General features: G+C 33.6%; 3 protein-coding genes across 9 annotated transcripts; 1 reads left to right on the plus strand and 2 right to left on the minus strand.

Moving 5' to 3' along the window:
* LOC107642773 (pathogenesis-related homeodomain protein-like) lies at positions 71 to 5,103 on the plus strand. 2 transcript variants are annotated; one of them, XM_021107073.1, is made up of 12 exons: positions 71 to 401; positions 665 to 746; positions 1,262 to 1,815; positions 2,039 to 2,204; positions 2,360 to 2,483; positions 2,581 to 2,693; positions 2,825 to 3,163; positions 3,505 to 3,738; positions 3,842 to 3,931; positions 4,203 to 4,253; positions 4,375 to 4,575; positions 4,655 to 5,103. In XM_021107073.1, exons 3-12 carry the CDS (start codon positions 1,283 to 1,285, stop codon positions 4,940 to 4,942), a joined length of 2,139 nt encoding a protein of 712 aa, XP_020962732.1. In that variant the 5' UTR covers positions 71 to 401; positions 665 to 746; positions 1,262 to 1,282; the 3' UTR covers positions 4,943 to 5,103. The 2 variants fall into 2 exon arrangements, with proteins under 2 accessions (XP_020962732.1, XP_016201735.1); XM_016346249.2 differs by having other exon boundaries at positions 73 to 401; positions 4,676 to 5,103.
* LOC107620477 (tRNA-specific adenosine deaminase 2) lies at positions 5,263 to 6,913 on the minus strand. Of its 6 annotated transcripts, none has more exons than XM_016322633.2 (7): positions 6,609 to 6,912; positions 6,438 to 6,504; positions 6,171 to 6,330; positions 6,004 to 6,100; positions 5,812 to 5,912; positions 5,652 to 5,719; positions 5,263 to 5,577 (listed from the first exon to the last, which is right to left on the minus strand). In XM_016322633.2, the coding sequence occupies exons 1-6, from the start codon at positions 6,698 to 6,700 to the stop codon at positions 5,652 to 5,654; spliced, it is 585 nt and encodes a 194-aa protein (XP_016178119.1). In that variant the 5' UTR covers positions 6,701 to 6,912; the 3' UTR covers positions 5,263 to 5,577. The 6 variants fall into 6 exon arrangements, 3 of the variants coding, with proteins under 3 accessions (XP_016178119.1, XP_016178124.1, XP_016178129.1); XM_016322638.2 differs by having other exon boundaries at positions 5,291 to 5,567; XM_016322643.2 differs by having other exon boundaries at positions 5,302 to 5,527.
* On the minus strand, positions 8,319 to 10,976 carry LOC107642783 (protein CHLOROPLAST IMPORT APPARATUS 2; the record flags this gene model as incomplete). Its single annotated transcript, XM_016346260.2, is given in 3 exon segments — positions 8,319 to 8,454; positions 8,976 to 9,131; positions 9,822 to 10,976. Coding segments are annotated over 3 exon segments (1,272 nt in total). The 3' UTR covers positions 8,319 to 8,406.

Raw genomic sequence — 17,410 nt, forward strand, 5'->3', positions numbered from 1 at the left:
TAGATGACCAATTTTTTTTTTTAAAAAAAAAAAAAACTCTCCCTTTCTGAAAATAACTAACCAGATATATCCTCTTGAAAGAAGAATGCTGCAATGCATCTAAGTTTCTGCTTCCTAAATTGCAATGCAAGTTTGAGAGACACATCAAAAGTCCAAAACACACATTCAAGATAGAAATCACCACATTCATTTGCAACACACACATTCATATTCATATATACCTAGACTTTCAGCAAGGAATCTGATTTCCCCAAAGAGCAAAACTGTTTTTTCTTTTCTTTTCTTTGTTGTGCCACAAAACACAAACTACTCAGTTAAAAAGACCAAAACCAAAAGAGAAAAAACAAAGACGACGACTTCATAGCATAGCATAGCAACGTCGACAACAACAACAACAACAGGTAAAGCCTATTCCGGCGACTGGTCCACACATCAACATTGGGATTCTGAGTCCCAATTTCGAATTCAAATCAATCACAAAACTTTCACTTCATGATGCAGTTTTAGCACATTCCTTAATTCATTCGTGCCCATGTTGTGTTGCGTGTGTGACAGCTTAAGAGCTATATAAAGTTCTAATCTTTCACCATGTTAGTCTTCCATTACATGTTGGTTTTCGTTAATTTGCCTCAAAACTCATGTGGGTTTCTTTTCTTTGCAATAGGAACTTATTTGGGTCTTAACATCTGGATTCAAGTCAAGGCCTTTTTCAGCTATTTGTCGCAGTGATCACTTTGGGGTATTTGGTATGTTCCTTTTCTGATCACAAAAATGGCTCTTTCGAAGATTGAATCATGGTTCGAAGAAGAGATTGACGAGACTAATGATTTGCTTATTTTGCAGTGTCTTATAATATAGTCTTTACTCTTTAAATTGATCAGGGTCTTAAGCATCATACAAATTCAACTTCCCTTCTTTACTGAATTCATCAATTCTTGATTCAGTATTCTACTTGGTCTTGTAATGTTCCACCAGCTCCAGATTCATCTTTTGCTGAAATCTTTGGAACCATTTTTCGTCTGGCTTTTTGGTTAACTATTCACTGTTCAATGCTGGTTCGATCTCATATGCATTGTTTTTGTCCCTGTGCAATAAGGGTTCTTGTGTTGTGTGATTATGTGTTTCCAATGGCTCTGCTTTTCCGAGTGCAGTTTCTGTTAATCAATGCCCTTCTTCGTACAAAATTTGTGCTGAATGATTTGATCTAGATTATCAACTATAAGTAATTTTGATGTAATTCTTTCCAATTTTCACCTTTCAGGATTGGTAGCAATACATTAAGATGAGGGATGGCAAGAAGTCAAATAATAGAGGGTTGCAAAAGTCCATTCATCCAAAGGCAAAAACTGAGTCAAAGCTAAATTCATCCTTGAGAGTCAAATCAAAAAGCACAAAGTGCCAAGGGAAGAAGCATAAGCTGAAACCAAAATCTCACATGCAAAGAAATGCATCTAACATGTCAAGGAAGAGAGCTACTGACCCTTCCATCAAAGGGCCTAACAAGGAGCCTTCAAAAAAGAAATTGATTATTAGGTTTAGTTTGCATGAAACTGATGATAAATCTTCAAAGAAGTTGTCCTCAAAGCTAAAGGGTGAAAAGGTTTCTTTTAGGTCTAAAGAAGAGGGTAAAGATGTTGATGGCAAGGTAAAGCTTCAAAACAGAAAGAGAAAGAGAAAAAAGAAAAGGCAGAGGAATAATGCAGATATCGATGATGCTTCTCGCCTCAAGAGGAGAACGAGATATCTATTAATCAAAATGAAGCTAGAGCAGAACCTTATTGATGCTTACTCTGGAGAAGGTTGGAAAGGCCAGAGGTACTATAAACCTTTTGTTGTCCTTTGTTTTTCATTTTTTTTTGGTAAGAAAATATTTATACTTCCCCTTTCCTTGGTTATGTAAGTAGTTGTTACCCTTTTGTTCATTGATTTTAATTATTGGTTATAAGTAGCTGTTACCCTTTTTGCAGTAAGGCATGGTGATAAATTAACTATTAGCTACCTTACCCTGATGTAACTTTTATGGAAATGCCAATTGCAGTCGAGAAAAGATTAGGCCAGAAAAGGAGCTACAAAGAGCGCGAAAGCAGATTTTAAAATGTAAACTTAGTATTCGTGATGCTATTCACCAGTTGGATTCTCTTAGTTCGTTGAATAACAGCGAAGATTCTGTCATTGTTCCAGATGGATCTAACTGCCATGAACATGTGAGCAAAGAAAAACTGTGAAAGATTCAATTTGTAATGTTCAAGCATTTTGTGTTCATTCCTAGACTCATGAGCATGTTTATCACCTTATATTTGTGTGGAAGTTTTGCAATTTTAAATCCATGTAGTCATTAACATATTTTATCTACATCTAGAAATACTGTCAGAAGTGCAACTTGCGAGAAGCTCTTCGAGATAAGGATATTATACGATGTGATGGTACATGCAATCGCACTTTTCACAAAAAATGTCTTGATCCTGCCTTAGACACTGAAAATAGTGAGTTTGCACCTATGTTTATGAAATTGTTTTGTATGTTGTAGCCTCCAGTGTGCTGATTTCCTTGGATAATTAATAGTTTAATTATATATTATAGTTCCTCCTGGAGAACATGGCTGGCTTTGCAAGTTTTGTGGATGTAAGATGGAAATACTGGGGGCAATGAATGCTCATCTTGGAACTCACTTCTCCTTACACAGTACTTGGCAGGTTTGTCTTGACTTTCTCATCAATATGTTATTACTTGCAGTTTATTTTCATAAGTGCTCACTCTACTTAGAGGATTGAATTCTGTATAATCTACTGGTTCAACTAACAATGCTTTTATTTAATAAACTTAGGATGTATTCAAAGAAGAGGCTGCTAAACCTGATGGTGATACTGCATTACTGAACCCTGAGGAAGAATGGCCGTCAGATGATTCTGAAGACGATGATTATGATCCGGAGAGGAGAGAGGACTGCCATAACATCAACACAGAAGGAAGCAATGATGATGCATCTAATAATTTAAGCAGTTCTACCAGTTTATGTTCTTCGGATGGTGAATGTTCTCTAGTAGATGAAGGTTTCAACCATGAATATTCATCTCTTGATGGATGCATAGATTCTAATGAATCTGAGGACAATGTCTGTGGCCCCAGGCAGCGAAAAACAGTTGACTACAAGCAACTTTATGATGTACGGAAAAGTTTTCATTAATGAAAGTAAAATTGTAGTCCTGAATGTTTAAAGTTACAACCTTTGTGGTAGCATGGAAGTTACAGATTACTGGCTTTAATGTAGTTTAGAATTTAATGTTTTAAATGTGTTTCTCTTTTTATTGGCATGTAGGGTTGCTGATTCACATTACAAACTTATGCCAATTTACGAACTGGGTTGCAAATAATGTTTGTTTTATTTGGACAAATTTTGTTATTAGAATATTACTAAGAATTAGAGCTTTTATTTTATTTTATTGCTATCCTTATTTGAAGGATGACTTAAATTATGCAAAGTTACATTTGAGTACATTATTTCAGGAAATGTTTGGGAAGGATGCTGCTGCATGTGAACAAGTGAGTGAAGATGAAGACTGGGGTCCTACTAAAAGAAAGCGACGAGACAAGGAGTCTGATGCTGTTGATACTCTTATGACTTTGCATGAATGCCAGAATAGAATTCACAATAGTGAGAACATCAACATGGAACGAGAAGGTTCTCCGAGCAAACAAATCAAGAGGTCTTGTTTTCGGATTCCTCGTGAAGCAGTTGAGGTACTATTGGTAACCCTTGTAATTTTCTTTATGTTCACTATATATATATCGAGTTGCTTATGCACTGATTTATGTTGCTTTCATTTCTTATGAAATGAACCAGAAGCTTCGCCAAGTCTTTGCAGAGAATGAACTTCCTCCAAGATCCACGAAGTTGGCTCTCTCGAAAGAGTTGGGACTTGATATTGAGAAGGTTATGACTTACTGTATTAAAGAGTATCTTAATTTTATCTGCGTCTGAACAGCTTAACTTTCTCTCTATAGTTGCATTTAGTATTCTTTCATGTGTAGCTGCTCTTTTAGCATGTTTGGTTTAACTTTTGAAACCTCATCCACAGTTTGTACAAAAGCTACAAGAAACAATCTTTTTTCCCAAACCATAGTTTGAATCTTCCATAAGAAACACAAATGTTGCTATTTATCGGTTCAAGCTTTCAGATACTGATTTGTTTCAGCAAATACAGGTTAACAAATGGTTCAAAAATGCACGTTACTCGGCACTCAAAAGCAGAAAGGTAAACTGCTTTATTTTGCTAGCCTTTTTCCAATTTCTCTGCATTTTTCTAGGCAAATTCTTGTACCACTGCATTGATCAAGCTTTTGCAACAAACTCTAATATGAGTGGCTTTTGTTCAGCAACACACAGAGGGAGCTGATCCGCCTCAGACTTCTGGTTCAAAGGATAACAGGTTACAAGACCCGGAGAGAGCTGAGGTTTCGAAACCAAAGGCATCAAAAAATATTATTAATCATTCTCTGAAGAATGGTAAGGCTGTTAATGGTAGAAAGAAAAGACGATCAGAAGTATCTCCAACCCAGCGAGAAAAGGGCGATAAGGTGCATTTCTGTCTTCAATTTTTATGTATTGTGTGCTTGACAGTAAACACTGCTATTTAAATGATATCAAGGCAAATAGCATTTTACTTTTTTTCTTCAGGAGTTGGAGGAGCTCAGTGATGATGTATGCTTGATGAAACTGTTGAAAAATAAAAAGAAGAGGTTGAACTCTGCATTTGAAGGGCACTCACATACAGCAGAGTTGGAGTTTGAAAAACTGAGCAAAGTGAAGGCTAAATTGGATAATTTGAGGCAAAAATTAACTGCAATTCTAAATTACAGGGCAAATGCTTCTAATGCATCCCATTCTAATGAACCATCAATTATGTATGTGCCCACTGCTGTGTTAAGGGAAAAGGTTGCATAGTACTTTTTTTGGTTTCTCTTTTAATTTTTTTGTGTACATCAACACAGCAGGGTAAGAAATTGTACTACATGTTCATTGTTAATCCAATTTTCATGCCTCACCTTTTATGTTCAGAGGAAGCAATTGTTTTGAAGTTTAATAATAATCAAATTATTTATAAATGCGGCATAATTGTATTTCTATAAGTGTGGTTCTCATATTGGCTACCTTCATCTTAGACTTGTACAATTAAATTTCATCACAAACTAATTGTTTTATGTAGTAATTTTTATTCATTCTCGCATCAATATGTTAAGAGAACCAAAAGGTAAGAAAACTTTGTGATCAACAATAACTTGGCCACTTTGGTACCCAGAAAATCTGTAATTACATTATTCATTTCAATATATAGCAGTGACAAGGGTCATTTATCAAGATAAAATCAGATTAAATCTTTCCTTTTTTTTCATCATCAAGTATTCTATAATCATACATCAATGACAAACTAAAACAAAGCCTTTCTCATTGAATTGAATGGATGAACAGTATTATATTCCAAATCCCTGACATTCTTCTAATTGGTCAGCCTTAAGCACTCTTCTTGTGCTGGACATTGAAAGACAGCTTCAACCATATCAGCAACTAACTGGACAGAACTAAAACAATAGAAGAAACTAGTATAAAGCACAATATTAGTGACATGAAAAAAAAAATAATAATGAAAACCAACCTATTGATGTACAAGTTCAAGTTCATTCTTGTCAGAAGCTACTGCTACAGGCCTATGGGGCTTCGGAGCTGAGAATAACATTAAGAAAAGTTATAAAAATATAAAATAACTGACAAAGAAAAGAGTTCCAAATATATGGTCAAACTTAGAACAAACCAACCGTTTGGATTTCCCTGTTCATAGAATGTTCGCAGGAGAAGCACCGCTTCTGATGCCATTATACCTCCAGTACATTTAAACCCTTTTCCCAGTGGAACTTCACTATTGATCAGAAAAGGGGAATCTAATGTAAATGATGACTTGCAGTTTCAACACAACAAAAATGAAAAGAATTGATTTTGGGAAAGCATACTTGTTGGGTGAGTCAGTGCTACTTTGATGCAATGACAATATTGATCCACAACCTCCAAATTTATCATTTGAGCACCCATAAAACACTTCCTTTATACCTGAATACAACTCACCAAGTTCATACAAATGGGTGAGGAACCAGTTAAGGGAACATACCTACCTACCTACCTAAAATGGACAAAGCAGAAGCACACATTATGCATGGTTCACAGGTAACATAAAGGGTGCAGTTTGAGAACTTTTCAGCAACCTCAGACATTGATAATCCATTTTTCTGCCACTGCTCTAAAAGCACGTCCACTGCTTCCATTTCTGCATGCCTAGTAGCCTGTGAAAAAAGAAAAAGATCATTAACAAATAATCCACAGTTCCAAACAACAAAAACTAGATGAGAAAAGAAAAGAGGTAATGTAATATTGTAATGGATGAAATTACATTTCTAGTCTCAGTGGTTCGGTTCCTGCCGGAGGATACAACCTTCCCGTCATGAACAATCACACAGCTGCCACGACATAACGTATTCAATTGCAACTTGTTGACAAGTTCAGTGTTTGGTATCGTAATTTCAAAATTCAAATTTTATGGAAATGGAGGTAGATGACTTACCCAACGGGTACTTCAAGGGCATCCATAGCTAAGTTTGCCTGATCTATTGCAAGCTTCATCAATCTAACGGTCTCCGAACACGAATCACTCATCCTCTGCTGGTGGCGGTGACTGCTACGACCAACACCAGGGGGTTCCGTCGGTGGAGTTTGTAAAGAGAATACTTTTTGGGTCAACTGGCCCACGGCCCAATAAACAAATAATGGGTCAAGCCCATTTTAATCCTCCTTCAGTTTCTCTCTCTCGATCAAAAAAAAAAAGCCTTCAACTTCCACAGTGCAGCGACGGGTTAAATGTTTTTCGGGTTGGTTTGGGTCCGGGTGGTGTTGACCCGACCCGGGACCGTAAAATAAAAAAAACACTTCGTCCCGTTTTAATTTCAAGTTTCCAACTCATTTGGATCACTGGACTATTGTATTTTTTTTTACTATAGATTTAATATATGTAATTTTTTAAGGATGAACAAGTTTTTTATTTTTATTTTTACCTTAAGGGCTTATAAAACCATCATAAAATTGATATTATTGATAAATTTCATTCACCCTAAAATAAGAACAATTAATTTAAATTTGGATAATTTCTCATTTTACAATACTGCTAAGCATATAATTAAGTGAGATAAGGATCCAACGAACACAATATAACTTTGCGTTCAAAAATGTTATTTGCACATCAAAATTACTTATCAAAATTAGTTATTATGTATAATATATGTGTAATTTAATTTAATTTTTATGCGTATTTTATCTTTTAATATGTATTCTAAACTAACGGTTAATTTTAGTAGATGATTTTAGTATACATCTAACATTATTTTTTGAAATATATGGTGTTTGAGTGATAAATATCAAATATTGACAAAATGAAAAGGCATATTAGCATGAGAATTATCAAGATTCAAAGTGAAATCCTAAACATTGTGGTTATGAATTCATGATTCGATTCCACTTGCACACAACCACAAAATCATATTTCTCTTTCACCCAATGAAATAATCATAAACCAATCCAGCCATGCGTCAGTTAAAAAAGGTAACACACTGAGCAACGATGATGAATATTTTGAAACTAAAAATCGTAATTGAGAACATAAACAGACAGTGTCTATCTAGAGCGACGGCCAGCGCTCCATAAATGAGAATCTTATTGGTTTTTATTTCTTTATGCAAAAATTGTCAATCATCATACTATCAGAATAGATTAAGCAAACTTCAACCTCGTGTCAACGGTCGCATGATAGTAATGCACAATGTAACATAATTTCTTTCCCTTTTCATTGGTCGCGTAAGAGAAATTAGCACTCTAAGCTTTTTGATAATGACGTTCTTTATCGATAATCGGTACTTGTGAATTTGTGATTTGGAGTAGCCCACATTGGAACATAGTAGAAACCAAAGAGAATGCTAGAGGCCCATAGTGTGAAGCAAGTCAAACTGTTATAGAATCTTAGCCAATTAACCAATTTGAGTTGGTTGAGTAGTCGGTTCACTTGTTCGCTTTCTTTAAATTTTGACTTGTATATGCCGTAATTTATTAGCTGGTAAACCCTTAAATAGAATTCAGAACCGCAACATATTAGTTCTTAGCTTATCGAATTGGGGCCGATTATTGTTGTTGTTGGTGTTTTGTTTTTGTGAGTTTTTCATTGCTTTATCCTAGTCTTAGGATGCCTCTTTTACCTCTTTGGTTCTTTCAGTAAAGGAAGGAAGAATAACGCAAAAAGTGAAGAGAAATTTTTAAAGAAAAGGTTACAAGAATTAAAACTTTATTTTTAAAAGGAAGGTCACAAAAAAGCATGTTCATCTGTGCGCATTTGAGCTAGAAATCGGCCTCCTAACAAATCGTCCCTGCAGTTAACACAACAATACTTCATTACTTAACTGTCGGACACAACACTAAAATTGAAAATATCGGAACCCTTATAGGGATTTACGTATGATTCATGTGATATGGTAACGTAGATTTAACAACATTATTACCTCCTTTTTTTGCCACACTATAAAATTAAAGAATCTCGAGAATAGCTTTATAGATAGGGAATGAGCAAGTCCGTAACATATTTTAGGACTTATTAATTGATTGAAAATAAGAAAGCATATGAAAATGAAAATCCTAAACATAGCAAATAATTTGAATAAGATAGATCCTCAAAAAGTTGGACGAAAGTGAGCAAGCACGGTATGCTAGGGTCCACTCTCCATAACAAAAAAGAAATACTCTCGAACTGTGACGCACCTCATTACCAAATTGTTATCACTATCTCAAAATCATGAAGGAGATTTTGTTTTCCCCTTTTGTGACACATAAAATACTACTAAAACATATATATAATTTTTGCTGGAATGTCCTGAACTCAGCTGGGTCGTACCTGCATTCTGGGCCGTCGATCTGCGTTGACCTTCCTGACTTGGTACCTGATCTTCTTGGAGAAGAGGCGTGTACGCCGCTTTTCTTTGTAGCGAAGCACGCTAGCCTCTCTCATTCCCCCATTCTCCCATAACAAATCGATTTGTGACAATCGTGCCTGCACCGAAGTCCAAAACAATTCAAAAACGTTAGAAGCTGTAATTATTCCGTGCTTCGGCATCACACATACACACTCATACACCCTTCAACAGTGACATCTCTTGCACAATGTATTTTCTATTTTCAATTAAATATTTAACATAAATATTTCCTCCTCATAATAAACGAACGCGTTCGGAATGGTACCACCACTTATTTGGTTCTTCATTAAAGTAAAAAAGGTTACAATAAATAATAAGAAAATGAGATCTTGTAAGGAAAAACAAAAACCTTCTGTAAGGAAACAATTAATTAAATATTAGTTTAGGGAATGTTTTCAAAAGCATAGAACTTTGGGAAGTAAATTAAATAAGAACGGAGCATGATATGCATGAAAGTATGAAATACTTTTATTGTTGAAGAGTGAAAAGGTGTGATTCTAAGTTTCTAACGCTCCACGTGATTAAAATGCCGACCAAATAGTGAACTCCAAAGTCTATACTTTGTAACTTGTATAATTATAAATTACTATAGACTATAAAGTATGTCTTAATTTTTGAAATAAGTTAATCTAATGCAACAAAAAATAGTAGTCAATTTAATATAAGGAAAAAGACAATTAAAATTAAACAAAGGAAAAACTTTGAGGGGTTTAAGGAATTAAGGTGCCAACAGTAATAAATAAATAAAAATAAGATTAGAGACGTACGGTGACGTCATTTCCCGGCAAGTCGGAGGCTGAGCCGTCGTCGCCGAACGGCGAGCCCCGGTCGGACCAACTATTCCTGACACCGTCGTAATTCAATTTCAACATCAATCCGGAATTCAATTTCGGAACAGCGGCATGAATATTATTCAGCTTCGGCAATTCATCGTTCTTGTTCTTCACCTCAACGCTCGGTTTCTCCACCTTCTTCTTCTTCTTCTTCGCCTTTTCAGCTGCCGCAGCCACCGATTGTTGCGGCGCAGGCTTGTTTACGGCCTTAGGCGATATCTGAAGGATATCAACCGCCGGGAAATTCCACCAATTGCCGTCGTCGGCGCTTCGGAGAGCCCTCACTCCGGCCCTCCGCAACCCTAGCCGGAAATCCAGTTTCCCGCCAAAACAACTCCACGGATTATTATCCGAAGAAGCTCCGTCAATGGAGGACGATTCCAATTCTACCCCGCTCCCCATGATGCTATCAATTCCCTCCTCGATTTCCTCGTCGAGCATCGATTCGGCATCGAAATCGTCTTCTCCGGCGCCGCAATGGTTATTATTATGGTCCTCTAATTCCAAGGAATTCACCCTGGAGCTTATCTCCCCTGGGCTCTGGCATGGCTTCTCGTGCTGCACACTCACCACCTTAGGCTCCACCGCGAAGCACGACGGCTTGTACTGGTGGAGCAGAAACGACGACGTATCGAACACCCTGAACGGCAACAACAGGTCCGACGAATCGTCCAAAAACGACGCCGTATTGGAAATATTACCGTTACTGTATTGCGGCGATGGTTTGGCGAAGCTTTTGAGGGTGTTGGATGAGAAGAGGTTGGGGTATGCGGTGGAGAGAAGCGCCGCGGCTTCGTTATAGGTTTGATTGGGTCGTTTGCGAGCGGTTCTGGGCTTACGCGTGGAGATTGCCAGCTGGCTGTTGCTGGATTCGGAGATTGTTGAAGATGGTGATGATGAAGTGTGTGAAGTTCTGGTGATTGATGAAGATGTTGACTTAACGAATTCGAATTCGAAGCCATAGGTTCTTCCGCCAGCTCCACTTAGACACGATGATGACATTCTATTAATTCTCTCTCAATTTTAGAAATTAAGAGCTAGCAGCTAAACATGGTTGATAGAACAAAAAGTACAAAACCCTAAACCCAGAATAAAACAAATGGAAGAACAGGCCAAAGAAGTTTCCGGAGTTGAGGGATTAAAAAACAATTCCGGCAAGAAAATATCTAGGGACTTGATTGGTAAAGTAAAACCCACCCAGAAAGAGTAAGAACGAGGATTGGTGTGTTGGATTGGGAGAAAGAAAAGAAAAAGTTGACCAATTCCGAAAAAGGAGAGAAGTATTTAATTTGAGAGAGGAATTGAAGGGGTTAAGAAAAAGAGGAAAGAAAAGACCCGTTGGGGTGTCTATACATATAGGCAAGTGGCACAATGGAGAGTGAGGAAGAAAGAAGAATGGAGTAATGGAGATGAGAAGCAACGGAGGAAGAGACAATGCTCGGTTTCTCTGCTGTTCCTACTCTCTCAGTAGGGACCACTCTCCTTTCTTCTCCTTTTACCCCCCCTCCCTTCCTCCTCCAATTATTTTACACTGTTCTTTTACCATTATATCCTTCAACCCTTCTGTATTCTCACTGCTTTCATGGCTTTTTCATCTTTCAATAAGTATCTATGGATATGCCAAGTGCACAGAGTTGAATGATATCAATGAATTAAATAATGATTTATTTATTATGTGTTCTAAAAATATATATTAAAATTATAATATAACTTTTTTTTATTAAAAATATATATTAATTATGATAAAAAAAAATTTTATATAATGTTATTATCTTATGTTTGGGCAATTTGGTAATTGAGTAATTAAAATGTTAAGGACACAGGAGCCAGGAAAGGAAGTAGGCAAAGGATTATTATTTGTACCCCATACCTGCAAAAGGCGATGTTATGGGAAAGGCTCCTTATCTGATGACATGGAGGAGTGTGATTGGATGGTTTAGATTTTCTGGGGCTTACGTGGCATAGGCTTTAGCGGTTCTTGAGTTGTTCACGTGTATGAAGGGAAGAGGTGGGTTTTTGGATTTTTATCAATGATTCCAACCTTTTTGGTGTCTTCCCCATTACATCTGTGGCACTCAATCATACTACGTTTCCCTTATTTTGTTCAGTTACTTCCTTATTAACAATCTTTTCTCCCGTCAAAAAAAAAAACAATCTTTTCTCACCTATTATCCTCAATTTTCCACATTATCACTCTTGTTGCTACTTATGTTTTTACTCCCAATTTGCATTTTCACATTCATTCTCTTAATAAATCAAATTTACTTCATTCATTATAAACTAAGCATTATATGTTTAAATCTCCTTTAATAAATTAGACTGTCCATAGTGTTAATTTATAGTGTATTTATTATAAGGGAGAATTAGACTTGGTTCACTAAAAAACCAGTAACGCATCACCGACCTTAATTCCATATGAAGAAGCTAAGAATAAGATGGCTCCATCAACAAAACTATCGGGTGGGATAGGGGTATTTATTTTCCATTATTATTGTGCCCATCTGGTGGGATGGAATTTTATATTTGTTTGTGAAATTTCCTATTTCCCATTGAGTTTAAAAATAAGATTTTCTTTGTAAATTTTTTGGTTCCCAGTAATTTTCCTTTTTTCTTATTCTTTCGAGAATTATATTTTAAAACTTAATTAAAACAAATAAGCATAGTTATCAAAACCGAACCGATAATAGATCCGATAAAGTTACTGGATCACTGAATTAATGGTTCAATCGATAAATTAGTGGTCGAACCATTTAACTCGATAATAATTAAATAAATATATAAAATTATAATACAATATTTATTGAAAAATAAAAATTAGAGTTTAATATTTCATATTATTTAAATTTAAATAAATTATATATAAATTTCATTAGCTCATTGCTTTAATGTGATATATATAATTTATATAAATTATTAGCCTTTAATTTAACAGGTCTAATCTGAAAAACTTGGTCTAGCTCGGCTCACCTCGGCTCACTTCCAGCCCTAATTCTATATATAATAGTTGATGGATTTTTTATATGAATAGATAGTATAGTACTAAATACTATTATATTTGTTGAAAGGAATGAGTCCGGTGATTTTTTGTTTGTATTTCAGAGCCGAATGTCCTTTTCCCAATTAAGATATTTGGGAAAATATCGGATTGTATCTTCCAATAAGATGAAGTTAAAACATTCTTGAAGATATATTTGTCTATTTTATATTTTCATCGCTATCCGATACCAGTAAAATTGAAAGAGCCTTGTATCCAGAATTATATTTTTTACTTTCTCTTTCCTTTTTCTAAAAATAATAATATAATTACGTTTCTTTTCATTTTGACCGTAATAAAATAATTAATACTACCGATCCTATTTCAGATTTAATATATTTAATTATTAATATATTATAATTTAAATACATATCTAAAAATCAAATTATTCAAAATTCAAAATTTTAATTTTAAAATTATAAAATAAACCTTAAACCATCAAATTATTAACTAAATCACATCCTGTATTTTATTAAAGGTACAATAAGTAAGGGATTAATTTTTTTCTAAATGCACTGACTTTGAATTCTTTTTTTATTTTTTACAGATACAAATTGAAATATTAAAGAAGAAAATCGTGTTACATAGAGAGAAGAAACCTAAAAGAAGAAAATAATAACTAACTATAAAGTGAGTAGGAAATTAGAGAAATTTTAGTTTTTAAAATTTAAATTAATCTTAATTATAAATGTGTATTTAAAAAATAAAAATATGTTTTAATTAAAAAATAATTAAATAATATTAAAAACTAACAAAGACTAAATTTTGTTGTAGAAGTAGCATTTTTCTGTTTATATATAGTAGTTGATATTTGGTAGTACCTTATCACAAAAAGAGGGTGACGTGGAATGCCTAGAGCCATTGAAGTTGGATAAATGAATGATAGAGGTGCGTACGATTAATATAAGGTAGAAATTAAATCAAAACATGTGACCATAGTCTCCATATGAATTTAGTTGGGATCTTCATGTTATCTTAATATTATCTTCAACTTCATCATCATATATATAAGCTTTTCAACGAGTGGATATGATTGCATTTGCCACACCTAAGACGCAATCTCCGCCATTGTGGACTTGACGATTTTATTCACTTACTGCAATTATCTTTACATTAATGCTATTTTTCAATAACATACAATAATACATCATAATCATAATCTAGCTACAATCCACGTACGTAACATAAAGTTCATACCCATTCCATGTATTAAATTATAATAAATTCTTACAAATTTGGGATTACGGATATCACTAATGATTTTTGCTAGTTTTGTGTGTGCATATATAGTAGTTATTTTGGACTAAGTCTAAGTTCACGGAAAAAAACGACATAATTAGTTTAGGGTTCCATCTAGTGTACAGATGCACTTTGGTACAGATTTACAGATTTTTGTTTTTATTTGGTTTAAAAGTGTTGCTTAAAGAGAAAGTGTTACCCTTAATCGTTAACTTGGCTCTGATACCAAATTTTTCAATTATTGCAAAATCCAAATTTTGCAATCATTTTTACTATATGATACCATTTTTTTACTAGTCCTTGTATATTGTAATTTCATTTTTATATCAATCTTGTTTTAGTTTATAATATTCTTTTTTGCATGGATTATTGTATATAAAATCTTTTATCTGTTTGTCTTTTTTTTTAATATAATTTCTTAAATCCTCAAAAACTTCTTTTATTTCTACACTTTCTGTTGTTTTTAAATACCTTTTTAATTTTTCATTTTCCATTTTTTCTTTCAACAGCTTTAATTCTTTTAAGTCATAATATGGTTTTCCAGGCATTTATAAATTTTTTAAGTTTAATTCCAACTTGTTTATATTTATTCTTATTTCTATCCTTTTTATTATAAGGTCATCAATTTCGATCTGAAGGTTATTTAATTCCCTTTTATACTCTTTTATTTTACTTTTTAATTTTTCTGCCCTTTTTCTTTTTATTTTATTTTCTGGTTTTTCAATCTTTTTATGCTTCATTATTTATTTTAAAATTTCTGCAAACTCTATCATTGATTCATCACTATTTTCTAGAGATTCTATTAATTTTTCTAGCTCTTCAACTTCTCTTTTTAACTTGTCATAGATTATTCTCCTGCTTTCTATTTTCTGATACCTTTACAATTGCCTAAGCAACCTATTTATAGTAGTTGGGTTTGATGGACAATTCCCATCCTTACCCTTCTTATGACGTCATTGCTTACGTCATTGTTTGTTCTCTTTCACCAGCTACATTGTTGGTGCTCTATGACCTAAGTGCTTACGTCACTATGCAATAATGTTGAGAGATGCTTCAGATGTGCTGTCCTCTTCTTTTATCATGTGACCGTCAGATGCATTGTCTTCTTCCTTCATCATGTGAGTTGATTCCGTTTCATTATTACTTTCTTCAGATATCTCTGAGGCACATAGCTGGCACTTGTGGTCTTCTCTATTTTTTATCAAATAGCAGAGATTCCTCTTTATCCCTTCAGGGAGCTTTTCTAAAAGTCCGGATAAGTTGTAGAATGCTGATTCAAATTCCACCAAGAGTATCATCTCTCTTTCTTCAATTTCATTTCTTTTACTGGACATAAGCAGAGTATTTCTACTTTTATAATTAATCCTTGTGTGAGATTCCTTCGTTATTTTTTGAGTTCTTTCAAAGACCCTTGCTAATGTGCTGGCTAGCCTTCCTTCATGACTGTAAATCGTTAAGTCTTGAATCTGATCAATTGGTTGAAAATTTCCTGGGAAGACGGACATGAATATTACTTGGTATGCTGGAACCAAGCATTCTTCTTCTTCATTAAAAATAGGTTGACTATTTGTAAATTTTAGGGATATATCCCTTGGATTTACATTGTCAATCATATTTTTAAATCTCTTTACTGCATCAACGAATCCTGCAGGAAACTCACTAATAATTTTTAAATCATTAAAAATTAAAATTGTATCAATTAATCCATACTGGAAAAACTGATAGGTGTCAGATGGGGAAGCATCTGGAAATATATAGAATTTAATTGTGGGTTAAAAGTATGATAAAGATGTGGGGAATCATTTCCATGGTAACATTTTTTAGAAATTCCGTGTGAAAAATAAGTTTTTTCAGGTTTTTGAAGTCCTTCAATAAAACTTATAGTAAAATAAAGATTTTGAGAAAAATCATTTTGTATTGATTTTAAGAATTCGGTGTCATTACAGTTAACATTAGTTAAAATCATTAATTTTTGATCTATTAATTTTGATAACTTAATTATTTCTTCTCTTAAATCTTCTAATTTACTTTTTTCCATTCGGTGACGCTTTTCTTTGTGAAAAGTTACGGTTTTAAGTAAAAAGTGTAGCTTTAAAAAGTGGGAGACCACTTACATAAAGACACAAAAAATGTCTTTTTTTAAAGACATTCATACGTGGCAAAATATGATTGAACATTTTTATTAAACCGGTTAATAAATTATTTTTTAATAATTCAGAATAAAATCGGTTTATTAGAGAAAAATAATAAATCTAATTGTTCGTATTATAATTATTAGATTCGGTTTGTTCCGATCAATTTACACAATATAAACCGAATTATATTTAAATTTTTTATAAAAAGACAAATATATCCTTAATTTTTTATTTTACAAACATTTAAATTCCTAATAATTTAAAAATACAATTAAACCCCTATAAAAAAATAATTCTAACCCTAGGCATTATTACTCAGTCTCTGAGTCTGTTTCCGAGACATATTCAAAAATATAGTCTATGTTATCATCAGATTCCTCTAAAGGTTCCATGAAACAAGACTTAGCAATTTCTATTTGTTTAGTAAGATCCTTTTTATCCTTCTTTTTCGGACATTTATTTGCATAGTGTCCTTCTTCTTGACAATACCAACATTTACATTTTTCTTTTTTATTCGGGCAATAGTTATTTCTTTGTCTTTTATTTTTATTATTATGTTCCTTTCTAAAATATCTCTTTTTTCTCCAGTTTGGATAGTATTTTCTTATAGAAGAAATCCGGCTGTCAATTTTTTTCATATTACATGATGAGGAATGTTTAGCCTTTCTTTGGTTAACGTAAAGAAGCAAAATAAGAACAATGTTTTATTTATTTATTTATTTTTATGCTGTCTTAAGATTGCTGTTAGGTGAAAATTTTTGCTTAGTCTGCACCTAATAAGCTAAAGAAAAGAAAGATACACATTACATAACCAAGAAAAAGAAAACGTGATCATTCATCATTCATTCAACTTGAGATTTGTCAACAAACTACTCATATATAAACCTTAGACAAGTATTATATCAATTTCTAGTTTTTCTATGGTCTTCATTGTATTTTGTTTTCTCTTGAATGACAATACGTATATGAATTAGTTTTTTTTTTTTAAAAAAAGTCTTATTATCTAGTCCATGTCAAATGGTTTAAATATCAGAAGGCCACATTCCATAATATTGAATGACTACAGTGACATGTTAAAAGTAAGCAAAGATGATTTATCTTTAAGTTCTAAAGTA

This window comes from Arachis ipaensis, chromosome B01, assembly GCF_000816755.2.
Source record: "Arachis ipaensis cultivar K30076 chromosome B01, Araip1.1, whole genome shotgun sequence".
Taxonomy (NCBI): Eukaryota; Viridiplantae; Streptophyta; class Magnoliopsida; order Fabales; family Fabaceae; genus Arachis; species Arachis ipaensis.